The 24,097-nt window shown below is 41.3% G+C and overlaps 2 protein-coding genes across 8 annotated transcripts in view; one reads left to right on the top strand and one right to left on the bottom strand.

Moving 5' to 3' along the window:
- OPCML (opioid binding protein/cell adhesion molecule like) overlaps positions 1–23,329 on the top strand; it is a 1,083,697-nt gene extending 1,060,368 nt beyond the window's left edge. Inside the window, exon 7 of the mRNA XM_077894225.1 lies at positions 21,797–23,329. Coding sequence (XP_077750351.1) covers positions 21,797–21,834 — 38 coding nt within the window. The 3' untranslated portion in view covers positions 21,835–23,329. The remainder of the gene's footprint in view (positions 1–21,796) is intronic.
- NTM (neurotrimin) overlaps positions 17,313–24,097 on the bottom strand; it is a 942,893-nt gene continuing 936,108 nt past the window's right edge. For all 7 annotated transcript variants that reach the window (XM_077894211.1, XM_077894212.1, XM_077894217.1 and 4 more), the window contains one exon: positions 17,313–24,036. In XM_077894211.1, coding sequence (XP_077750337.1) covers positions 23,936–24,036 — 101 coding nt within the window. In that variant the 3' untranslated portion in view covers positions 17,313–23,935. The remainder of the gene's footprint in view (positions 24,037–24,097) is intronic.

Below are 24,097 nucleotides of genomic sequence, written 5' to 3'. Positions count from 1 at the left end.
TTTTTAAAAGGCATGTTCTTGTGGTCAAGATTCATTCCTATATCCTTCTCTTCCATCTGTATTTCTATATCTTATTCTGATATTCACATCCACTCCTATATCCTCAGTGCCTGATTCAGTGCCTGAAACACAATGGATGCTCGGATCTGTCCCATTGGTGGATGAATGCATGACTGCCGCCAAAGGTTCTTACAAATGTACATACTTTTGCTACTGATTCTAGGGGAAAGAGCCCAGTGCCTCTCAGCCCTTGCCATAATTCTCCACTCGGTTCGCTTTCATCTGTGGTCAGTCTCTGTCTGCCTGGCCTATAAGCTGGTTTCTTTCCCCACTGTGTTCACACTGCTGCAGCAGGGAGAATGGTGGAAGGGACCCTCATCAGACAGCAGGAGGCATCACACTGCTGGGCAGCCAGAGCTGGGGAAGGGCTCTCCAGGGACCTGTGCAGAGTGTGCATGGGAGACACAGGTCTGATTGTTACAGTTCAAACCCAGTCTGGGCTGGAGCTGAGGAGCTGAGCTTTACGACCTCTGAAAGCCATCTCAAGAGCTGATCTATGATTTCATATGGAATAAAGGCGATCCCTTATTTTTGTATTATACCTCTGTATATGAAACAGCAAGTGATCACATTGAACGCAGAGCCCCCCATGGATAGGTGCTATTCATGGACATTCATTAAATGCCAAAAACATGTTAGACATTGTAGCAAAACAAAGAATTAGGTAAGGTCTCTGCTATGATATAGGCTCTTCCCAGGAAGCAGAGAAACTAAATTCATTGAGTCAGTGAAAAAAAAAAAATCACAAGTAAAGAACATAAATGCAGTCAGGGTTCTGACCCTTTTGAAAGAATTTCTTACATGTTTCCTTTATATGTCATGGTTTTATATATAGAATGTGGCATTCACCATCCTAAAAAGGAATTGTAAGGTGAAGCCCAAAACCCTTGCAGACAGGAAAATTATAATGGGCCATTTCATTTGACCTTCCTGAGTCTTGGTTTCTTTAGTTGAAAAATGAGACAGAAGCAGTTAATGGTCTGAATGGGGCTGATGGGCAGCCAGCACCACCTGTATACGCGGCTGCTAAAATATGGAAATGCTTCCATACTTCTGGTACGTAGCTCCTGCCAGAAGTCTCCTGAGCGGCCCAGTCCTTACTGGATACCCCAGCCACCCTCCCCTAGAGTGCCCTGTACTGCTCCAGAATCAACTTAAGGATCATTGACGGGTTTTGCAAGAGCAGGTACTTACCATACCTCAAGGGCAATTGAAAAGAGATGAATGGAGAGCTCAACTACAGTGATGTGTTTGGAGTTCAGTAAAGCTATCACGTCATGATGAGACACCCCAGGTCTACCTACTGACAGTGAGAAGCTGCCACTTCTATTCCTTGGCCTGAAGTTTCAAGGCCAAGGGTTGGCCCTGGGAGTTTGGTTAGATCTGTAACTGTGGCGAGAGGCAGCTGACGGGCACTGGGGTCTTTATGGAAGAATGTAACCACTGGCAACTTCGGGCCAACTTCGGGCCAACGGGGAAGAAGCCAGGGAATGAAGAGCCCCTCACTAGCCACATTCTGCCTGTAGCTAGACAACACAGGGGCTTAGGGGCGGCTAGCAATCAAGGACAACCCCCTAGATGCAGAACAGGGTGGGAAAGGAAGGAGATTGCTTGGGGTGGGGGGGTAAATGGAGGATACTCAACACTAAGCAGTTAAGGCTTGGCCGAGCAGGGCAACTCCTAGAGGGCTGGAGTCTGTCCTGATCGATGGTCCCGCTATGCCACCAACCAAAGGCTTGGTCTCCACCCCGGCACCCGGCTCGTGTGAAAGCACCAGGTCTTAGCTGTATCTCCTCTTTCCCTTTGTGTTAGTTTTTATTAGATTTTTTTTTATTCCATTAGAATTTACCATTCTAGCAGGAAAAAGAGAATCAGGTGCAGCCTATGGATAAGACTCTCAGTTCTTCAGGTTAAAAGTCTCTACGTACAGGCAACAGGACTGCAACCCACAGGAGAGCCAATCCAGCTCCAGGGCTAGAGGTTCTACGTGGGTGTTTACAGTCAGTGCTTTATAGCAATAAACTGGGTGCATTTTTCTGTGTGTCCTTTGCCTGAGATCTGAGCTGACATGCAGTAGAGACAGGCAATAACTGCGCAGTGCTCAGCCGTCTTTTACAATCTCTGTCCACTAGAGAAATGTCTCGTTACCTGTTCATTTCCATCTTGGAGATCCCCTCACATGGTTTCCCTGCTGGCAGGCCTTACCTTCTTCCTGTCCCCAGCTCAAGTCCTATTCCATGGCTTACCTGGCCCTCCGGCCACCCCACCTCCTAGGCCCTTCTCCTTTGACACATCCTCACACTCTAACTTTTTATAGAAACATATTTTGTGCCCCAGTGCTGTCGTAAGGAGGTTGCCTTGAGGCTAAGACCACAAGCAGATCCCCCTGAATCTCCCAACACACCTAGCGCAAGACTGAGTCTGTGGGAGGAACTCCTAAAGGAACAAAGACCTGCCGACGACGGTTCTGGGTTCCCCTGCGTCAAAACCACCGAGACACTGGATGTCAGGTGCCTTGCCCTCAGACCAAGCAGGTGTGAAGACGTTTCTCCTCACAGATTGCTTTCGCTGGGTGAGGACAGCAGAGGATGACAAGGTACGGGAACTTACCCCTCCGCACAGCCCCTGGGCCCCAACAAAGGACACGTGGGGCCTGGGTGTTGAAGATGGGCAGAGACCCTCTCCCACCCCAGAACCCAAGTGTGCCCTTGTGGTTGGCCGTGTTTCTCACCGTGACCCCCCACTAGGCAACTGCATATCTGGGGACGCTCCAATTTTCTATGCTTATTGCCTTTTCAATATTAGGCGGATGGAACTCTAACCCTTACAAAAGCAGCTTAAAGCCTGGAGGAGCTCTCACGTCAATTTCAGTTTAACCAGGTGTTGCTTTTCCTCTGTCAGTTGCCTCGGTGAGACTTCCTTTGCTTAGCAACAACCTCAGCTTTTCATAACAGCTTCTCCCTAAGCCTCAGCGGTAACTCTGGAGCTGCCAGTAGGGCGAAGGCCTCTTGGATTTAAACGGAATTGAAGGTAAAAACTCTCAGAGTCAGGGGGCTCCTGCAGGGCCTTAAAGTCTCTGGCATCACAGCTCGGTTTGATGGCCAGGCTGCTAATCCTGTTTGACAGAAAGGGCTGGTACCCACATCGTGGTGATGGGTGTTAGCCACCTGCCCTTGCTCAACAGTGCTGGGTTAACCACATGGGGTGTGTTCCTGCCATGCTGATAGTATCCGTCCCACCTGAAGATCTCACCTAGGAGATTCATCTCAGCAAAGGGGAGGGCCTCTGAAGGTCATTTTGAGTCACTGTGAGACAAGAAGCAGGCCGGGTGAGGGTTGCGTGGCACATTCTAACTCCGAGATTTTACTTGTCCAGAGGTCCGCAGGTTATTCCTAGAAGTTTCCAAAGCCCCATGCTTTTCAAAGCCTCTGGGTTGGCATGGAATCTCCAGGGAAGAGGCAACGTCCAGACTTGGATAGTGAGTTAGTTTTAACATCTGTGTTAGAGAGATGTGGGGTCCTAGCGTGGAGCCAACTGGGCCGTGCACCTCACCCACAGCTTCGTGGCAGCTGCTTCATGTAGACCATAGCTAGTGGCACCTGATACACTTGTGCAGTGAGGCACAGCCAGATTGACAGGGCGGAGACGGAACGTTCAATCTGCTAGGAGGTCTGCACGCGTAGCACGCCGGGATACATGGACAAAGCTGTTCACAGTTAGATGCTATGGGCTCAGGGGTTCCAGCAGCCCAAGGCCCTGCCCTGTTGATTTGCTGCGACCCAAACTTTGTATGCCAGGTGCCATGGAACCCGTATTCGTAAGCTCTGGTCTTACTAACATTTGAATAATTGAGTTGCAGGCTCATTACCACTCAGAAACATACCTCCAAAATTTGCTGAGACTCTTGACCCAGTATCTCCTTGGCTTATTCATGACTTTGCACTTGTCTAAAGTAGTCATTTCAGAGCCCAGAGAGTATTCAGACAGAGGTACAATTAAGAAGATTCAGAGTGTGAAAGGCCAAGTCTCTCCATACATAGTTATGGAGAGATTTAAATAAATTAAAGGAGCTGGAGTGTGTGAAAGTGCTTTGTAAATTGCAAAGAACAGATGAGTATAAATTTTTTTTTAATACTATTACTAGTGTATGTTTCCATAGGCAGGTATCCCTCAATCACTGATCATAATACTGCAAACCTCCAGATGTTCAACCCAAGTCATCCACATAAAAGTAATGAATAAAATACATGCAAATAGGTAGAGAGGCAAGCATCATATATTTACCTGGTGGGGATTTTTTCCCCCTTTCACACAAGTAAACATCAGGCTGTGTTTAAAAGTATGTGACTCACAGAGAAGAAGAAGAATGGTGACTAAAATTGGGACCATCTAATTCAAACCACCTAGAATGGAGAATGTGGTGAAATTAATGCCTTTAAAAAAAACTCACAAGAATATCAGTTTGGGAGAATACTTCAGAGTCAAGATTCTTAACAGTCATCAAGAAATATTAAAGGGAAAAAGAAAGAAATATTAAAGGGTGGGTTATTCTAATGTAATTTTCCCTTAAGTTCTTGTTGTCAAATAAGTTAAGATATAATTAATTGGAATCATAAATAATTGATAGCAATAAGAACAGGTATATAGTTTTCTATTGATTTTTATCCAAAGTATTCAATGTGCTGTGTATGTACTGTTTGCTTGCGTGCAAAGACTAAAGCCGAGATGACCAGGGCAGCTCCACCGACCTACTCTCATCCATTCATTCAACAAATAATCACATTTCACCAACTCTAAGAGCCATCAGGTGTAAAACATTATTTTATGTAACATAAGAAAAAAATGATGCCAATTAAATTGTGATATGCCACTGATTGCAAGACACATCTCTTTTTAAGTGAAAAAAATGTGTATCTGACAATTGAATAAAAACACATTCACTGAAGGTGGTGTAGCTCAGATACAGAGCTTGCAAGTTCCAGAGTCAGAACCCCTCGGTTAAAATCCTGGCTTCACTTCTGGGGGCCTCGAGCCCTCCCTGTGTCAGAAAATCAGAGTTAGAGAAGTATCCCGAGGGAGAGTTATTAAGATTTAACTGAATTAAAATGACTCCAAAACTAGTGGGCAGCCCGGGTGGCTCAGCGGTCTAGTGCCTCCTTCAGCCCAGGGTGTGATCCTGGAGACCTGGGATCGAATCCCACATCGGGCTCCCTGCATGGAGCCTGCTTCTCTCTCTGTCTCAATCTTTCTCTCTCATCTTTCATGAATAAATAAATAAATCTTAAAAAAAAAAACCTACAATGAGTTGTGAAATGATAGGTATTGTGTGTGTGTGTCTGTGTAAGCGTGTTTGAATATCACTCCAGCCACTGTGTGGAGAGTGTCGGAGACAGGGAGGCCAGTGAGGAGCCATTGTGGAATGGTTAGGAACTAAGATAGACTAGTTGGACACAGAGGGGAGCAGACCGGGGAGCTTGGAGCAAGGTGGCAGCAAAGTCGGAGAGAGCTGGACACATGTGACATCACTGGAAGTGATAGAACCTTCTGATGGATTGTCTGTGGGGGGTGAGGGACGGTGAGTCAGAGACAAATCCTAGGTTTTTGGTTTGAGCCCAAGTTTGATGATGCCAGTTATGGAGATAAAGAAAATTGGAAGGACAAGATGTCCTGTTTTAGAGGTTTTGGATGTTCTCATCTTGAGGGCTCACCTGGGAAACTTGCGTGGGATACACATTCCACGGCCCTCTCCCTGGAGATACCAATTTAATAGGAAACCCCACCCCGGTGATTCGGATGTGCTGCATTCAGATTTGAGAATAGTCTAAGTCCAGAACATAAAGACTCCTAACTCTGGGAAACGAACTAGGGGTGATGGAAGGGGAGGAGGGCGGGGGGTGGGGGTGAATGGGTGACGGGCACTGAGGGGGACACTTGAAGGGATGAGCACTAGGTGTTATTCTGTAAGTTGGCAAATTGAACACCAATAAAAAATAAATTTATTATAAAAAAAAAGAGAATAGTCTAAGTCTTAGCGCACACAGAGAGATTTTCTATTAAAAAGAAAGGCTCACCGGCATATTATTGTGTGTAAAGGTGTGTGTGAGATGAATGGCAAGTGTACTGGTTTGCATTCAACTGTACGTATGAAGGTTACTGTGCCTGAAAAGAAAAGAGTAACCCATCGGAATGGTGTATGTAAGAAGCGGGAGTGGGAGATGAAGGTTTTCTCTGCTAGGCTAGTCCCCCTCCGACGTCAGGGCCTTGTGTCTGTGGTTCTTGTCCTTCCCTCCTCTCTCCTGCCTCGAATCCTCATCCTTCCTGCCGCAAATCAGATCTCACCTGGTCAGGAGACCTTACTGGACCCCCACATAGCTCCTCTAACTGTGTTCACAGCACCCTGCACGGAGCGCATTTACAGTGCGTGTCTGCGGCAATTGCATCACCGCCTCTCTTACCCACTAGGCTGGAAATGTCTCAGGAGCAAAAGCCGTGTTTTGTTTCGCTCCCCACTTTATCCTAGAACCAAGTACTGTGTCAGGAATACATTAAGTCCTCAGTAAATAAGGGGGAGTGAATGAATGTATTTCTTATCCAGTTTCTTATCCAGTTCCAAGCATAATTACTTTCCTTATCGTTGGCAGCAATTCATTGATTTCTCAAAAAGTCCTTGTTTACCCTTATGACCAGATGCACCAGAAAGAAGCTTCAGAAATATAAGGAAAATAATTAGACCGAAAAAGTCTTTGCATAAACTTAAATGTCAGCAACAACACCAAAAATCTCCTGAACTCCCCTTTCCACCTCTGTGTGGAGTCCCGAAGTTCCAAAAAGGAGTTTTATAGTGCCCGTATGATATCACTACTGAAGTGAGAACTTCCAGGGAACCTGTGTTAGGTGCCTCTCATGCCAGAAACCACTGGCCAACGGGAAAGTGGAGGTTATATGACCCGCTCTTTTCCTTAAGGAGCTGCCTCAGCTTTATCAAGACATAACTGACATAATTGCACGTATGAATGTAAGCGTACAATGTGACGATGTGATGCACTTACATATGAACAAATGATTACCACGGGAGAGTTAGCACCACCATCACTTCACAGAATTGCCATTTATTTTTTGTGGTGAAGACATTTAGGATGTGCTCTCTCAGCAACTTCCAAGTATATAATACAGTATATTTGGTTATGATCACCACGCTATCCATTGCATGAACTTCCTTATTTTGTAACCAGAAGTTTGTATTCTCTAACGGGCCTCCCATTTATTATACCCCACAGCCCCGGGGAACCATCATTTTACTATTTCTATGAGCTCAGCTTTGTTAGATTCCACATATAAGCGATACTGTGTAATATTTGTTTTTTTTTCTGTCTGACTTATATCATTTAGTGTAATGCCCTCAAGTTCCATCCATGATGTCAGAAGGGCAGGATTTCCTTCTTTCTCATGGCTGAATAGTATTTATATATGTATATTATATATATATATATGTCTCATATATATTAAGAAATCATGTTTCTCATATAACGAAATATGTCAATATATATCTCATAATCATCTCACAATTTATATATATATATATATATCATAAAATGTCTGATATATGTCATGTATATATTCTAATTTCTTTATCTCTTCATCCTCAGATGGACATGTAGATTGTTTCCATGTCTTGGCCATTGTAAAAAAAAAAAGAAAGAAATCCTTCAATGAACATAGAAGTTCAGATTTTTCTTTTCAGATCCTGATTTCATTTTTTGGATATATACCTAAAAGTGGGATTGCTATATTGTATGCTATTTCTATATTTATTTATTTATTTTTTAGGAATTGCCATTCTTTTTTCCATAGGGGCTGCTCCAATTTACATTCCCACCAAGAGTGCAAAAGGGTTCCCTTTTCCTTGTCCTTGTGAACACTTGTTCTGTCTTTGCCATTCTCACAGGTGTGAGGTGATATCTCATAGTGGTTTTGATTTGCATTTCCGTGATGATGAGTGATGTTGAATACATTTTTACGTACCTCTTGGCATCTGTATGTCTTCTTCAGGAAATTAAAAAAAAATCTGCCTGTTTTTTTTAAATCCAGTTGTCTGGGTTTTTGTTTGTTTGCTTGTTTTTGCTGTTGAGATGTTGGAGTTTCTTATGTATTTTGGGTAGTAAGCCCTCACTAGATGTATGGTTTGCAATTTTTTCTCCCATCCTGTGGGTTACCTTTTCATTTTGTTGATTATTCCTTTTGCTGCACAGGTTTTCAACTTCTGGATGTAGTCCCACTTGTTTATTTTTGCTTTACTTCGTTATGTGTTTGGTATCATATCCAAAAAATGTTGCCAAGACCAATGTGAAGGAGCTTGTCCCACGTTTTCTTCTAGGAGCTTTATGGTTTCAGGACTTATTTCAAATCTTTAATCCATTTTGAGTTAATCTTTGTGGGTGGTGTAAGATACGGGCCCAATTTCATTGTTCTGGATGTGATTATTCAATAACATCATTTACTTAAGTGACTACCTTTCCCCATTGAAGGTTTTTTGGCTCACTTTCCTTATATTAGGGTTTATTTCTGAGTTCTCAGTTCTGTTCCCTGGTCTATGTGTCTATTTTTATTCCAGTACCATATTATTTTGATTGGTACAGCTTTGTAACAGTTTGAAATCAGTAAACGTGATGCCTCTAGCATTGTTCTTTCTCAAGATTGCCTTGGCTATTTGGGGTCTATTGTGAATCTATAGGAATTTTAGGATTGCTTTTTGTATTTCTCTGAAAAATGCCTTTGGAATTTTGATAGGGATTTCATTGAACCTGTAAGTGATTTTGGGTAGTCTAGATATTTTAACAATATTAATTCTTCCAATCCATGAACACAAGGTATCTTCCCATTTACTTGAGTCTTCTTTAAATTCTTCTTCAGAGTCTTATATTTTTCTGTGCATAGAATTTCCACCTCCTTTCATTACATTTATTCCTAAGTATTTTATTGTTCTTATGCTATTGTGAATAACATTGCTTTCTTTATTACTTTTTCAGATATTTTCTTTGTTAGTCCATAGAAACACAACTGATTTCTGTATGTTGATTCCTTAATCCTGCAACTTTACTGAATTTGTGGTTTAGTTGGATGGTTTTTTGGTAGGATTTTCTCTGTTTAAGATCATACCATCTGCAAATGAAGAAGTTTTACCTTTCCTTCTGATTTGGTTATATTTTATTTTATTTCATTTCCTTGCCTGATTGCTCTGGGTAGGACTTCCAGTACCATGTTGAGTAGGAGTGTGCACTCTTGTCTTGCTCCTGACCTTGGAGAAAAATCTCCTAACCTTTGACTACTGACTATGAGGTTAGCTGTGGGCTTTTCATATATGGTTTTTATTATGTTGAGGTACATTCCTTCTATACTCAATGGGTGAGAGTTTTTATCATAGAGGAATGCTGTATTTCATCAAAAATGTTTTCATCTATTGAGATGATCATATGATTTTCACCTTTCATTTTACTATGTGGTGTACTGATTTGCATATATGTTGAACCATCCCTGCATCTCAGGGATAAATCCAACTGAATAATGGTGTATGATCCTTTTAATTTGCTGTTGAATTTGGTTTGCTAACACTTTGTTGAGCTTATTTGCATCTATATTCATCAGGAATATTAGCCTGTAGTGGTCTTTTTTTTCCTTGTAATATCCTTACTGGCTTTGGTATAAGGGTAATATTACCCTCATAATTCCTCCTATTTAATTTTTTTAGAAGAGTTTGAGAATGACTGGCATTAATTCTTCTTTAAAAGTTTGGTAGAATTCACTAAAGAAACCATCAGGTCCTGGGTGTTTCATTGATGAGAAGGTTTTGTTACTAATTCAATTTCCCTATTTATTCATCTATTTAGATTTTCTACTTAGTCATGACTCAGTCTTGATAGGTTTATGTGTCTAGAAATTTTTCCATTTCTAGTAAAAGACTATCCAAATTATTGGCGTATAATTGTTCATGATAATCTTTTAGGATTCTTGTATTTCTGTGTCATAGTTGTAATGACTCATTTCTGCTTTTAGTTATTTAGTCTTCTTTTTTTCCTTTGTTTGATTAAAGGTTGGTCTGTTTTGTTTACCTTTTCAAAAAAAACTCCAGCTCTTAGTTTCTTTGATCTTTTCTATTATTTTTCTGTCCTCTATGTCTTCATTTCCACTCTCATCTTTATTATTTCTTTCCTTATGCTAATGATAGGCTTACATTGTTCTTTTTCTAATTCCTAAAGGTGTTAAGTTAGGTTGCTTTTTTAAAAAAAAATATCTTCTTTCTTCTTTTTTTCTTTTTCTTTTTTTTTTATCTTCTTTCTTCTTAATGTAGGCATTTAGCACTATGAATTTCCTTCTTAGAACTGCTTGTGCTGCATCTCATAAATTTTGTTATGTTGTGTTTCCATTTTCATTTGTTACAAGATTTTTTTTTGTATTTTGTATTTGACATATTGGTTGCTCAGAGTGTGTTGTTCACTTTCCATTTATTTGTAGATTTTCCCGCTTTCCTCCTATAATTGATTTATCATACCATTGTGGTCAGAAAATTTACTTGATGTGTTTTCAATATTTTAAAATATGGTAACACTTATATTGTGACCTATAGTATGACCTATCCTAGAGAATTCCATGTGCACTTGAGAGGAATATGTTTTCTGCTATTGATTGATGGAATGTTTTGTCTATATCTGTTAGGACCACTTGGCCTAAACTATAGTTCGAATCCAATATTTCCTTATTGAGTTTCTGTCTGGATGATTGATCCATTGTTGCAAGTAGGATATTCAAGTCGCCTATTATTAATAGATTGTCTAGCTCTCCCTTCAGATCTGTTAGTATTTGCATAATATATTTTAGGTGTTTTGATGTTGGATATATAAGATCGTTGTATCTTCTTTTTTTTTTTAATTTTTATTTATTTATGATAGTCACACAGAGATAGAGAGAGAGAGAGGCAGAGACATAGGCAGAGGGAGAAGCAGGCTCCATGCACCGGGAGCCCGACGTGGGATTCGATCCCGGGTCTCCAGGATCGCGCCCTGGGCCAAAGGCAGGCGCTAAACCACTGCGCCACCCAGGGATCCCCGTATCTTCTTTTTTTAATCTTTAAATTTCTTTTTTATTTTATTTGAATTGAATTAACATATAGTGTATTATTAGTTTCAGAGGTAGAGTTCAGTGATTCATCAGTTGCATAAAACACCCAATGCTCATCACATTATGCACCCTCCTTAATGCCCTCACTTTGTTATCCCTTCCCCCAACCCACATCCCCTCTAGTAATCATCAGTTTGTTCATATAGTTAAGAGTCTCTTATGGTTTGTCTCCCTCTCTGATTTCATCTTATTTTATTTTTCCCTCCCTTCCTATGATCCTCTGTTTTGTTTCTTAAATTCCACACATGACAGAAATCATAATTGATTGTCAATTGATAATTGTCTCTGATTGACTTATTTACCTTAGCATAATACCCTTTAGTTCCATCTGTGTCATTCCAAATGGTAAGATTTCATCTTTTTGATGACTGAGTAATATTCCATCACACACACACACACACACACACACACACACACACACATCTTTACCCATTCATTTGTCAATAGACATCTGGGCTCTTTCCATAGTTTGACAATTGTAAGCATTATATCTCCTTTATAAATTGACCACTTTATCATCATATAATAATTATCTTTTTCTCTTATTTCAGTTTTTGGCTTAAGTTTATCTTATATATGATATATATGAGATCTGTCTATCATCTGTCATCTATCTATCTATCATCTATCTATCTATCTATCAACTCTGCTTTCTTTTGGTTTTCACTGGCATGGAATATCTTTTTCTGTCCCCTCACGTTAAATCTATGTGCATCATTAAAGCTGAAGTGAGTCACCTAAAGGCAGCATACAATTTGGTCTTTTTTTTTGTTTTTAATCTATCTAGCCATGCTATGCTTTTTGATCTCAATAATTTAATCCAATTACATTAAGACTAATTATCCATAGCTCTTACTAATGCCATCTTTTAATTGTTACCTGGCTGTTTTGTAGTCCCCTTATTCCTTTCTCCTCTCTTTCTGCATTCCTTTTTGAATTGATGATTTTCTGTAGCAATATGGTTTTATTTCCTTCTCATAAGTCTTATGTGTATCTTAGGTGTGTCTTATGTGTATCTACTATAGGTTTTCGGTTTGTGCTTACCAAAAAGCATTTGGTATAAGTCTATTTTCTGCTAACAACTTAACTGATTACATACAGAAACTACTCCTTTATTACCCACTCATATTTTTGATGTCACGATTTAGTTCTCTTTATATTGTATATTAACATATTATTTTACTGAACTTATTTTTACTACTTTTGTCCTTTAACTTTACATTAGCATTAAGTGGTTAATACACCACCATATTATAGTATTAGTGCATTTTGAATTTGATTATATGCTTTTGCATATTTTTATATTTTCATGTACCTAGTGTTCTTTGATTTTAGCTTGAGGAATTCCTTTCAGCATTTCTTATAAGGTAAGTCTTGTGCTGATGAACTCCCTCAGCTTTTGTTTATCTTGGAAAGCCTATCTCTCCTTCAATTCTGAAGAACAACCTTGCCAGATAGAGTATTCTTGGCTGGTAGGTTTTTTTTTTTTTTTTTTCCTTTTAGCCCCTTATATGTTTATCATCATGCTCTCTCCTTGCCTGTAAAGTTTCTCATGAGAAATTTGCCTAGAGCTTTATGAGGGCTCCCTTGTAAGTGACAACTTCTTTTGTTGTTGTTGTTGTTGCTTTTAAGATTCTCTCTTTATCTTTGATTTTTGACTTTTTTTTTTTTTTTTACTTTAATGTGTCTTGGAGACTATATTGTTGAATTCATTTGATGACCCGTGGACTTCATAATTTGGATATCTAAATCTCTCTCCAGATTTGGGAAGTTGTCCATCATTATTTCTTTAAATAATCCTTCTATTCTCTTCTCTATCTCTTCTCTTTCTTGCACTCCAATAATTTTCAGATTTCTTCTTTTAATGGTACTGCATAGATCACATAGGCTTTCTTCATTATCTTTCATTCTTTTTCCTTTGTTCTCCTCTGACTGGATAATTTCAAAGGTCCTATCTGGTAATTCACAGATTCTTCCTTCTGTTTGATTCATTTTGATGTTGATGTTTTCTATTTCATTTTATTCATTATATTTTGCAACTCCAGAGTTTCTCTTTCTCTTTTTGAATGATTTCTTGTTCTTTGTTAAACTTTTCATTTTGTTTGTATATTGTTTTCCTGATTTTGTTGACTTGTGTTCCAGTGGTGTTTTTTTTTTTTTTTTGTACCTCATTAAACTTCCTTAAAATAGCTATTTTGAATTCTTTACTGGGAAAGTTGCAGGTTTTCTTGTCTTTGGGGTAGGTTACTTGAATATTACTATGATTCTTTGATAGTATCGTGCTTCCTTAATTTTCATGTTCCTTAAACTTTTACTGTCTTTACATTATCAGTAACAATCACTTCTTCCAGTCTTTACTAACTGAGTTTTGGAGAGAAATACTTTCTGTCCATTCTGCTAGATTCTGAGGCTTTGTCAGACCTCCTATGGGTATGCCCTTCTCACACTTTTTGCTCTCTCCTGTGGCAGATTTCTTAAGATTGTATGCCTTCTCTTTATACTGCAATGCACTAGGCCAAGTGCTGACACTTCCCTTTTCCTTTCCCAAGGGCAGGATTAAAGCTCAAGTTTATGAGCTCTTCCTGGCCTGTAGATTTGAGCTATTTTTCTGCACATGCTCACCAGTCATCTACCAAAGCTGACTCTTGCCAATGTTAAGGGTATGCACAGACAACTTGCCATGGGATGTGAGGGTGTGTGGGTGAGGCATGTGAAATGCTGGGAGTGGGTGTGGGCCAACTGGGGGAATCTATGGATGAAGTATCACAAGAAGCTCATGGCAAGACTTCCTGATGGGAGACTGTGATCAGTTAGTACAGTCTGTGCCTTTTTTTTTTTTTTTTTGTACTGCCTTCCTAGAGTCCTATCTGCCACTCTTCCAGGTCCCCAATCATGCAGCTCATGGCAGTACTCTGGATGGAATGAGAGAGAAATGGGCCCCATATGGGGAAGATGAGGACTTAGATACTTTTACTTTCCCCTGTGGAAGAAATAATGGACTGAGATGGTCTCATTTGGCACTGAGCTGTACTGCTTGGGAAAAATGGTTACATAAGTAAAGTCAAACTTTTCCTCCTATCCTCTCCAAGGCATCTAAACTTGTATTTATAATTCTTATGCTGTGCTAGAACTTCTTTGCCAGAAACCTGAAATTCCATAAGGGCTCTCAATATCATGGTTGATCTAAGATCATGTTCTCTAGAGGCTTCTGGACTTGACTGAGAGGGTCTAGAGCTGGTTCATGGGTCACTGCAAGGTCCAGAGCCAGAACCAAGCTCTGTATGTCTGTTACTTGATGTACAGATGGGTAAGATTCCTTCTGGTTCCTAGGCATATGGTTCTGGATCCCACAGCTTCCACAAAGGTACTTCTGCCTCTGAATGGATACTACACTGCTGTAGAAAGGGGTGGGGGGTGGGGTATGACAAGAACATCTCAGCTATATTGTTGATATCATTCCTCAAGGACTTTTGAAGTAATAGAACCTGGGATTTCTTTGGTAATTTTTCTGTTCATGTGGCTCATCTAAGTTGGTTACCAGATACCTAAAGCTGACAAGTATTCCTGACAAGTATTCCTGAGTTAAACCAGCTTTTATTCCCCAAGTTAACCAAGTGGCCAGGATCTATTGATGCAGCTTGTAGTGAAGAATTGCTCCAGGGGTCTACCAAGCTGCTGCCAGTGATCTGGACTGATGTGTAGTTCAGAACACTATATATCTAACTCAAGGTAATGTGTATTCCTAGGTATAGCCCAATGAGATCATGTTTTTTTTTTTTTTTTCCTCAAAGTCACAATTATTCTCAGAATGCCTAGCATAAACAGAGGGGTACTGAAACATCCCTTCAAACTTATTTCTTTTCTCCAGATTCTTAGATCTCCAGTTTCTTAGGTTCTTAGCACGAAGACAGGCTATATTGGAGGAATAGAATGAAAGAAGAGAAAATGAGATAAAAGGAAATGTAGAGAAAAAATGCTACTAAAGAAGACATAGGTGAGTTAGGCTAGTGGGTTATTTAATCAGAGAGACTTTCTCATTGATAGTTCAGGGCTATGTCTTAACACTGCCATGTTTGTTAATGAAAGTAGCTTATGCTTCTACTCACAAACTCTGATTTGATGCCTAGAGTTCCGGAGCTCAGATAATCCTATGCCATGGACTCCTCCTGACTGATTATTCTTTTATATTTTTGAAGACAAGGAATGATGAGACATTAATATAGATGCTCCTAGTGTGCCAGTGTTTAGAAGGATGATTCCACATGTGGCTGGGGAAGGAGACAGGTATTAATGCAAAAATGATCAGGAGGCCAGGGTGTCTGACGTATTTGTAAAGCAGCAGTGTTGAGGTACGTGAGAGAATAGCAACAAACACGTTGTAATGAATTTGCTGCCCTTGGGCTGCTGTGATAGAGGGCGATTGCTTCTGACTGGAGAATTACGCCGTGGAATATTGATTTCCTTGTTCAGAACCAGAGCTGGGCAAATGGTTTGCCTGACCCTTTTACACACGTGCTGCGCTACTGTTGGCTCAATCAAGTGCTCTGTAGATGAAGAAAGCCTTTCACTCTTGGTGGGGGGCATCGTCTACCCAGAACATGATGAAGAGAATGCTAGTAAGAAGGATGAGTTATCCATTATTCTAGATCGTGGAGGGCCTGGTGAATTCATTTTTATTAAGGAAAATGTCCTGATCACTTTAGGCCTAACAGACACGGGAGAAAACAGTGGCAATTTAATTTCTTGGGCTTTCTGTGGACTGTGAACCATTTGGCTGATGGGAAGAGTCAGAATTACTAGCTAGTACAAATAAAAGCACCAACAAGATTGTTGTTACCTAAACTGGAGTCATTGTCGGAGTAAGGAACAAATTCCGAGAAGTCAGTCAGCAAAAAAGTTTGTAGAAAAAGAGCTTGAGCAATTACATCATTATGGGTTTGATTCCTAAATGATGAGCTTCAATCCATATGGGACTCCCTGGGTGATTCTAGAAGCGGCTGCTTTCTGTTTATTTGATTAAAAATCAAAGCATGCAGGATACAATCCTTATCAAATATATGTGAGAAATGTAAACAGCCTATAAGCGAAATTCAGAGTGAAATGCCACAGTAGGGTTCTTTAACATGGGTTTAGAATAGTCCACAAACCATCTATAACCCTCTAGAGCATTTTATAAGTATTTTTGGAGCATGTGTACTTGCTTGGATGTCTTGTCTCAAGAATATGACTGAGGTTGTTTTCGTCAGAGTCTCCAAGGATAGCTTAACATCCAAAGCTTTGAGAACGGTGGCCTTTTGAATCTGTATTTCCATGCCTGAAAAAGGGGCCCTGCCTACTTGACTGTGAATAGTGATACCTCTTAATATCTCCATAATACCAATTCAAATGTGGACTTCCCGCGTTTCAGGAAATAGATGTGAACTATGGAAGAATGGAGAAGGAAGGTCCAGAGTGTTTCAGACTTGGGAGGCCTTTTAAGACCAGTTTGTACAACATCCATCTCAGCCATTAGGAAATTGAGGCCCTGTAAGGTACGACGACCTGTTGCAGATCTCACTGCACACTCTAGCTCATGTTGGGCTAGAACTCCTCCTTTGGCTTCCTGTTTCGTATCCTCTCGACTCTACCTATACTTATTCCTCAAAAAATGAGGGGAAGTTGACATGCAATAGCATGTGCTACCTTTAATGTGCAAAAGCTGATCGTAGTTTGCCAAGAGCCTGTCTAGCAATGGTGCTCACAGTGATTGGTGAGGAAGGAGGCAGGGCCTCACCTCTACCCTCCAAGAACTTACTGTTGACGCCACAAAGCACGTTTGCTGTGCGTATGTGTAGACCGCCTCCCACATACAGCCTCGGGAATAAGTTGTATCTTTTGAATTTCTTCTCTATTTTATCACTTTATTTTCACTTTTCTTGATTATTAAACTCTAGGATGGACACCTAAAGAATAGAATTTTGTGCTTACCAGACAGCATCTATTACTGTACATCTTAGTTCTTGTCTATCTTCCTTTCCAAGTGGCCATGTACAAATGAGAATAATTGTGGACAGGAATGAAAAGAATGACATGGCACTGTCTTGAATTAGTGACGTGATTGATAAAGCATTTATTTTGTTTCATTTTCTTTCTAACCCCTCCTTCTAAAGGAATACCAAGACTCCCTCACCCATGTGTGTGCTCTATGGCTTGCGCTCTTCTTCCTTTTGCAGTTCACACAGTGCAGGGCATATGGCCTGATGACTTCACCTGATCCATCAACTTTGCAAATAAACCTTAAGAAGCTGAAGCTTAAGAGAATGGCCAGGAACAAACATTTGGAAAAAGGGACCAGGGAGCATGCAGTTTCCAACACCAAGCTCAGTCTAATCTTTGTCCACTCCCTCTTCTATCTCATGCTCTTCACAGAAGAGTATAAAGGAAGCACAGAGTCTAAGGGGCAGGATGAATGGTGAGGGGCACTCAGTGAACCTAGAATTGAACCAACAATACACAAATATGTCAAATGAGACCTGCACAAATATTTCTGGACCCTTGAGCAGAGCACATATCAGGATGATGTGATATAATTATTAAGAAATCTTATTTGGAGCTCTCTTTTCATCACTCTCTCCTGTTATTTTAAAGATGAATCTTGGGTTTAACATGTGCCATCTATGCTAAAGGATGATGTAATTTATTTATTTTTTTAAAGATTTTTAAAATTTATTTATTCATCAGAGAGGATAGAAAGAGAGAGAGAGAGAGAGAGAGATAGAGAGAGGCAGAGATACAGGCAGAGGAACATGCAGGCTCCATGCAGGGGGCCCGACATGGGACTTGATCCTGGGTCTCCAGGATCACGCCCTGGGCTGAAGGCGGTGCTAAACCACTGAGCCACCTGGGCTGCCAGGATTATGTAATTTAATAATTACAGTAAATTCTTCCCCACACACATGTGCATGCACATACAAGCATACGCGTGTGTGTGCGCACGCCCCCCTACACACACTCCTAGTGAGAACTCTGAGTATTTTGCTTAGCCCCAATATCTTCTATTTTCCTAGACTTTAAGACATATGGCAGTTCATTCTCTTGTTTTACTTGTGTCATACAGAAAGCAAAACTGCACAGCAGCTTGGGGCTAACATCATTTCTTGTTCCAGAAAAAGCCACTGTCTTTTATTAGACAACACAGACAACACTCCTTTCCAGGAGCTGCAGTGTCCATCCCTCAAATTCTCCTTCAGGAGGCACTTTAAAAATCTATAGAAATGGCAGCTTTGATCATGCATGTTCCCTTCTTATAAGCCATCCTGGGAACACAGATAATACATTGGCTCTAGAACTCACCCCAATTACACCTTCCATTGTCATTTATCATAAACACAACTTTCCAAAGTTTTTTCTGCAGAAACCTTGTAAAACCTAAAATTACATGATTGAATTTTAAAGATTGAAAATGTTGAGTGATCCTCCATCAAAACATCTTATGTAAAAGATAAGGAGAATCCAACTAGCTAGCAATAGAATCTGGACTAGTTCTTAATTCTACTGACAAGCAGTTTGGCTCTGTATCCAAAATACTGCACTGATACTTAGAAATTCCAAAAGGAGAGTCACTGGAAGCCAGGTAAATGCCATGGCCACAGCCAACTTGTACTCTAGGAAGTTTTAATCAAATAGGTGTTCTGGCAGAGGCATAATTCATTTTCAAATAATGTTAACAATCCCTGAAGTATATAAATAAATTCATGTACCTTAACAATATATCAGAAGCGATATCTACATTACATGGAAGCTTGCATGGGGGTAACATCTGCATTCAGAAAATGAAAACCAAACTAAGACTCCTTCATAAAAAATAATGCACCAACACGCTTCAGACATCAATTATAAGAAGTGATCATATCTTGAGCTCAGGAATCGGACAGTCTGCTACAGAAAGCCGTGTTGTTCTAATCATATAATGTGGATAAGATGGGAGAGATATGAAGTCGTGAGGGACAGGGAAATTAGGATGAAGATGCAGAGACTCAGAGATCTCAGTTACTCACAAATCACGGGGATATTAATTTGCATTTATTGCCTTAGAGAAAGATAGAGTTGGACACTCACGGAAATAGCATCTGAATTAAAAGCGGAGAGAGGCAGGGATGGATGCTTTAGAAAGACCTGATTGAGCAGTTTGGAATGATAAAGGAGATACTAACTATACAATCAAACCCCAGTGAGCAAGTTGTGAACCAAATTAGGTCTGGGATTTAGTTTACTTTTTTTTTTTTTTTTTAATGCTGGAAAGAGGTATTATTTAGTGCCTCTCTCAGATACCACTAATCTCAGTTCTTTTTCGTTGCTTATCTGATGAAGAGTAAACGGCTGGCATCCGCATATACATCCAGCCATAGAAGCATAAGGGTGTGTGGGCTTATCATGAGCAGGACCAGCTCCTGTGCCACATCGCTCCTTTTGCATAGATTTTCTCCTGTCCTGAGAAGTACCTCAAATCTGTACTATTGTAAGTGTAAAAAAAAAAAAATTGTGGATATTTTGCTGATCCCAGATTTTACATTTTTTTTAAAAATCAAAAGCACACATTAAAAGGACATTTCTGTGACTGACTGGTGTGACTGTCCTCCCTCCTAAACAGAGATAAACAGTAAAGGTAGGTCGGTCTAGTGAAATGTATCAGATTTTAGTGTTAATTCACTTGCTAACTTATCCCCGGCTTGAGGAACAATAGCTGTCATTCATCATCCCCATCATTATCACCATCCACAGCAACACAAACTTTTGTGGATCATCAACTGTGATTATAGTTGCAGATTTACAAGTTCCACTCATCAGAAGGCCGTCCTTGGACAAGTACTCATAATGCTTCAGGTGAGACATCTGAACCCACTATGGAGAAGAATTATGGGGAAAGATTTAACAACAATTTGTGAGCCATTGCACATCTATGTGGCCAGAAAGCAGCAGACATTTTTGAAAGAAGATGAATGGGCTTCCTCAGGAGTTCTCTTAGAGTGCTTAGGGCTAGAACATTCTTCACCAACCCCTAAAACAGGAGAGACTTTTAATGGGATAAAACCTGCCAGATCTAAATCATGGTTCCCCCAAAGGACATCCCAAAGTTAGGGGGGTAGATGAATCCTAATGTACGACAGTGACTCCAGTACACCTAAAATCCAGGCCAGCCCGTAGGAATGGTCTTCAATCAGTAAATGTATCAAGAAAGAGAACGTCAGACACTATTCAGGATGCTTTTCTATAATGAACAAGAACTCTCTAGCCAAGTTCCTTTTCCTGAAAAGAGACAAGCCTGAGAATTGTCCCTATGAACTCCTAATCAAAGCCATGTCTTCCTGGATTGAACTGTACATCTGGTTAAAGGCCCTTTCTTGTGAGCACATAGACACTCCCTTTAAAGACTGAAATTTAGCAGATGGGGACTCATGTGGCTCACGAAGCAGAAGAGGAGAGGAACTCCCTTCTTAGGCAGGATGGGGGGGGAAGAGGTTCTCCTATCTGCTGAACCCATCATTCATGCCAAAGCGGCTTCCGTGAGGCCCGTGCTCTTGAATAACCAGAGTTCTAAAGGACTACGAGACAAGAAGGGCTATTGAATTCGCAAATAGGTAAATTCAAGTCTTCCTCATTAATGTCACTTTATTGAGTTGGTTGTGACTGACCGGTTCCTCATGGGAGGATGGCGAAGGGGTGATCTCAAGCATGCTCAGTGAGTATGAAAGAGAAAGTTCTGTTTCAAATGGAGGTCATGTGTCCGCGTGTTCTCTCATCCCAGCGAGCTCAGGGAAGTGTCTCTTTGCAGATGCCTTGGAACATTTTATTCAGAGGTATCTGGGCTCAAATCTGGCAATATGGGAGTTTCCAGGGTTCACTTAAATCCCATGGACCATGACCTGCACATGAATCCACACGCCAGTGTCTACAGCAGTTTCAGGCAACGGAGAACTGGTAAATCCCACCCATCCACTCAGTCTAAGGACACCCAAAGCTCATGCCATTGCAGTCCTGGGATATAAGGGAGGGGTGACTCCAAAGCAGCCAAATTTATGTGAGGTTGGGCCAGACCGCTCCAGATCACGCTCCTGGGAAGAAGGGGGACTATCCGGCACCTGGTAGTGAGCGTGGAATGTCCAAAGGGCACAGAGAGACCTGAAGTCAACCATCTTTTCTCAATTTTGTTAGTAACACCCAGAAATGAAACTACTCCTTCCTAAACATTGTCTGTCTACCCCCCTCGGGTTGAACTGACACCCGAGGACACAAGTCTAGTAATCCCTGCGTGTTTCAGCTTCGCCCTTATTTCCGCCTCTCAGAGAATCTTCAGCTGCTTATTTAATTCCCAGAATCAATCAGAACAGAGCCACATTATTGGAATACTATTTGGTATTAAAAATCTACTTCTTCCTCTTAATTTGTGACCTGAAGCAAGGTTTCTGGGGTAGGCATGGAGGGAGGAGAGTCCCCAAAACCCCAGTTGGTAGAGTTTGGGAATATTTAATACTAACCCACAATGTTTTGTGCTTTTTTTCCCCCTTGTCTTTTCTTTTTGTGATAGCTGCACTTTGCTGCCTTCCAGAACTAATCACCCATTAAAGCCTTTCCGTAACTGGCCTTGACATTTTGCCCAGGACACGAAGCGAGGGGTTTGGACACAAGCAGGATGCTGCAAACCTCCGCCAGCACCTTCTTGAAGGCATTGGAGACACGGTCCTCATGAGGCCCACCCCTCGGCTGCTTCTGTGAGGAGGATGAAGGTGGTTTCCTGAAGCCATCCGTCACCAGAGCACATCCACAGAAGGAACCCACTGGACCCCAAGGAGGGAGCTAAAGAGCAGCAGCGTGAGTCAGACGCCCGTTCCCCTCCACATCTCCCCCCTACAAGCCAGGCAGGCTCTCCTGCCCCTCAGCCCCACCTCCCCCCTGCCCCCCACCCCAGCTTGAGAATGAGGTACCACACCAGGTGAAGAGGGACATGGAACACTTTTTAATGTCAAGTCAGAGACAACCCCTCCCTCCCCTAGCCCCCAATCCCACTTTCCCTCATCACATCCAGGACCCCTCCCCGAGGCCTCTCCCATTCCCAGACTTCGGGGGAGGAAAAAAAAAAAAAAGGTTATCTAAAAACTGCATTTTTTTTCTCTTTCATACACACGCACACAAAGGTGGGAAATTAAATAAAATGAACCGAGAGGACTCAATTCTCCAGTAGTCACAAAGGCATCAGAGATTCCCATAATGGGCTAAAGCAAGTGGTTACTGACTGTTTAGTTGGTTCAGTTGCTTGCTGTTTGCTCACGCCCCGAGGCATGATGGAGAAGCCAGGCCTCCTGTCAAGGGCCTTCGCCTACGAGAGCCACACCTGGAAAAGATGCTGCGCCTGGTATTAGTGTTTTGTTTTGTTCTGTTTTGTTTCTTTTTTCACTTTTTATAAATGTCTCTGACGTGTAAATAACCCAAGAAAATAAAAAGGCAGGAGCTGATTACACAATTACCAGTAAACTCTATCATCTTTTAGAAGATCAACACACAGCTAACGCCATATACAGCATGCAGTAATGTCTGAGAAAGGACCCTGCTGAGAAATAAAATGGCTAGAACTCTAACAAAAAAAATATATGTATATATATACTGTATAATATATGCCATCAAAAGAAGCATAGCCAACAAACTCAGGATACAGTGCGGATCACCCTTCCATTTCTAAACAGCAGGTAGAAGCAAAGTATTGTCTGCATTAAATGCCAGAATAAGGAGAAATCTGTAGCGCTGGTGGAGATGTTGGTTAAATCGTATGTGTTTTTTTGGTGGATTTGACATATCCTCACCGGGTGGTTAATGCCCGGTGTGTGGTCCACCAGTTGTAAACCTAGTTAAGAAGTACACTATCTTTAATGTTTAACAATCATACTTCTCTTCACCCCTTTCATTTGTGTATTTTTTTTTAGTCTCGTCTTGTTTTTGCACTAAATTCTAGACTCATATCAGAAAATATAATTAATAAAATTAATAATGAACCAGAATCCCTTATTTAATCCATGGTGTCCATGTAGTAAAACGAAAACCCAAAAAAAAAAAAAAAAAAAAAGAAGGTTTAACGATATCTTTTTGTGATTGTTGATTGTGGGATTGTTGTAGCTGTCAGGCTGTCTTGTTTAGTTTCCTTTTTCTTTATTTTTTTTTCCTTGAATTTTGCACTTTGTCACACACACAACAGTGGCACAGTCTCTGAAAGGAGCCACAGCGGCACATCCGGGCCTGCACGACTCACTCTGTTCGTCTCTATTGAATTTGGGATGGCCTGCTCCAGAATTTTCCTTGCTGGGGGCACGGTAAGGGGCAGAGTGGCTGAGCCCGGCCCACCCTGGTCACAAACAGGTCACGATGCAGCTGTGGGTTGGTCCAAAGGCCGGTGTGCCTTCCTTCCGTTGGGGCAGAGAAAGAAAACTCAGCTGTGCCTACGGATCTGCAAGGCCTGCGAGGCGGATTTTCAATTTCCCTTTGAAAACGTGTTTTCCCAAAGTGTTCTTTGTTCCCCTCCCTCGAATTTGTGTCCCATTAGGCTGTTTCTTGGAATTTCGTTGGATTCTAGCTCATAAGGAACGGGGGTGCTCTGGTCGCTGTCGGAGTTGCCGTTGCTGTGGGGTGGGTGGTTGCTGTGGCAGCAGCTTCTCCCGGGGGGGACGTGGCGCTCGCATCAAAACTTGAGGAGTAGGTGCAAGACCAGGAGAGGTAGCAGCCAGATGCAGCCTGCCCTCCGCGACGTCCCGTTATTCACTTCGCTGACTGCGCCTGGGCCTGTGGAGAGAGCACACTGGTCACGGCCAGCAGCGGCTCTGCCTCTGGGGAGGCGACCCTC

Source organism: Canis aureus, chromosome 3, assembly GCF_053574225.1.
Source record: "Canis aureus isolate CA01 chromosome 3, VMU_Caureus_v.1.0, whole genome shotgun sequence".
NCBI lineage: Eukaryota > Metazoa > Chordata > Mammalia > Carnivora > Canidae > Canis > Canis aureus.
This window is presented reverse-complemented; position numbering and strand designations above follow the sequence as displayed.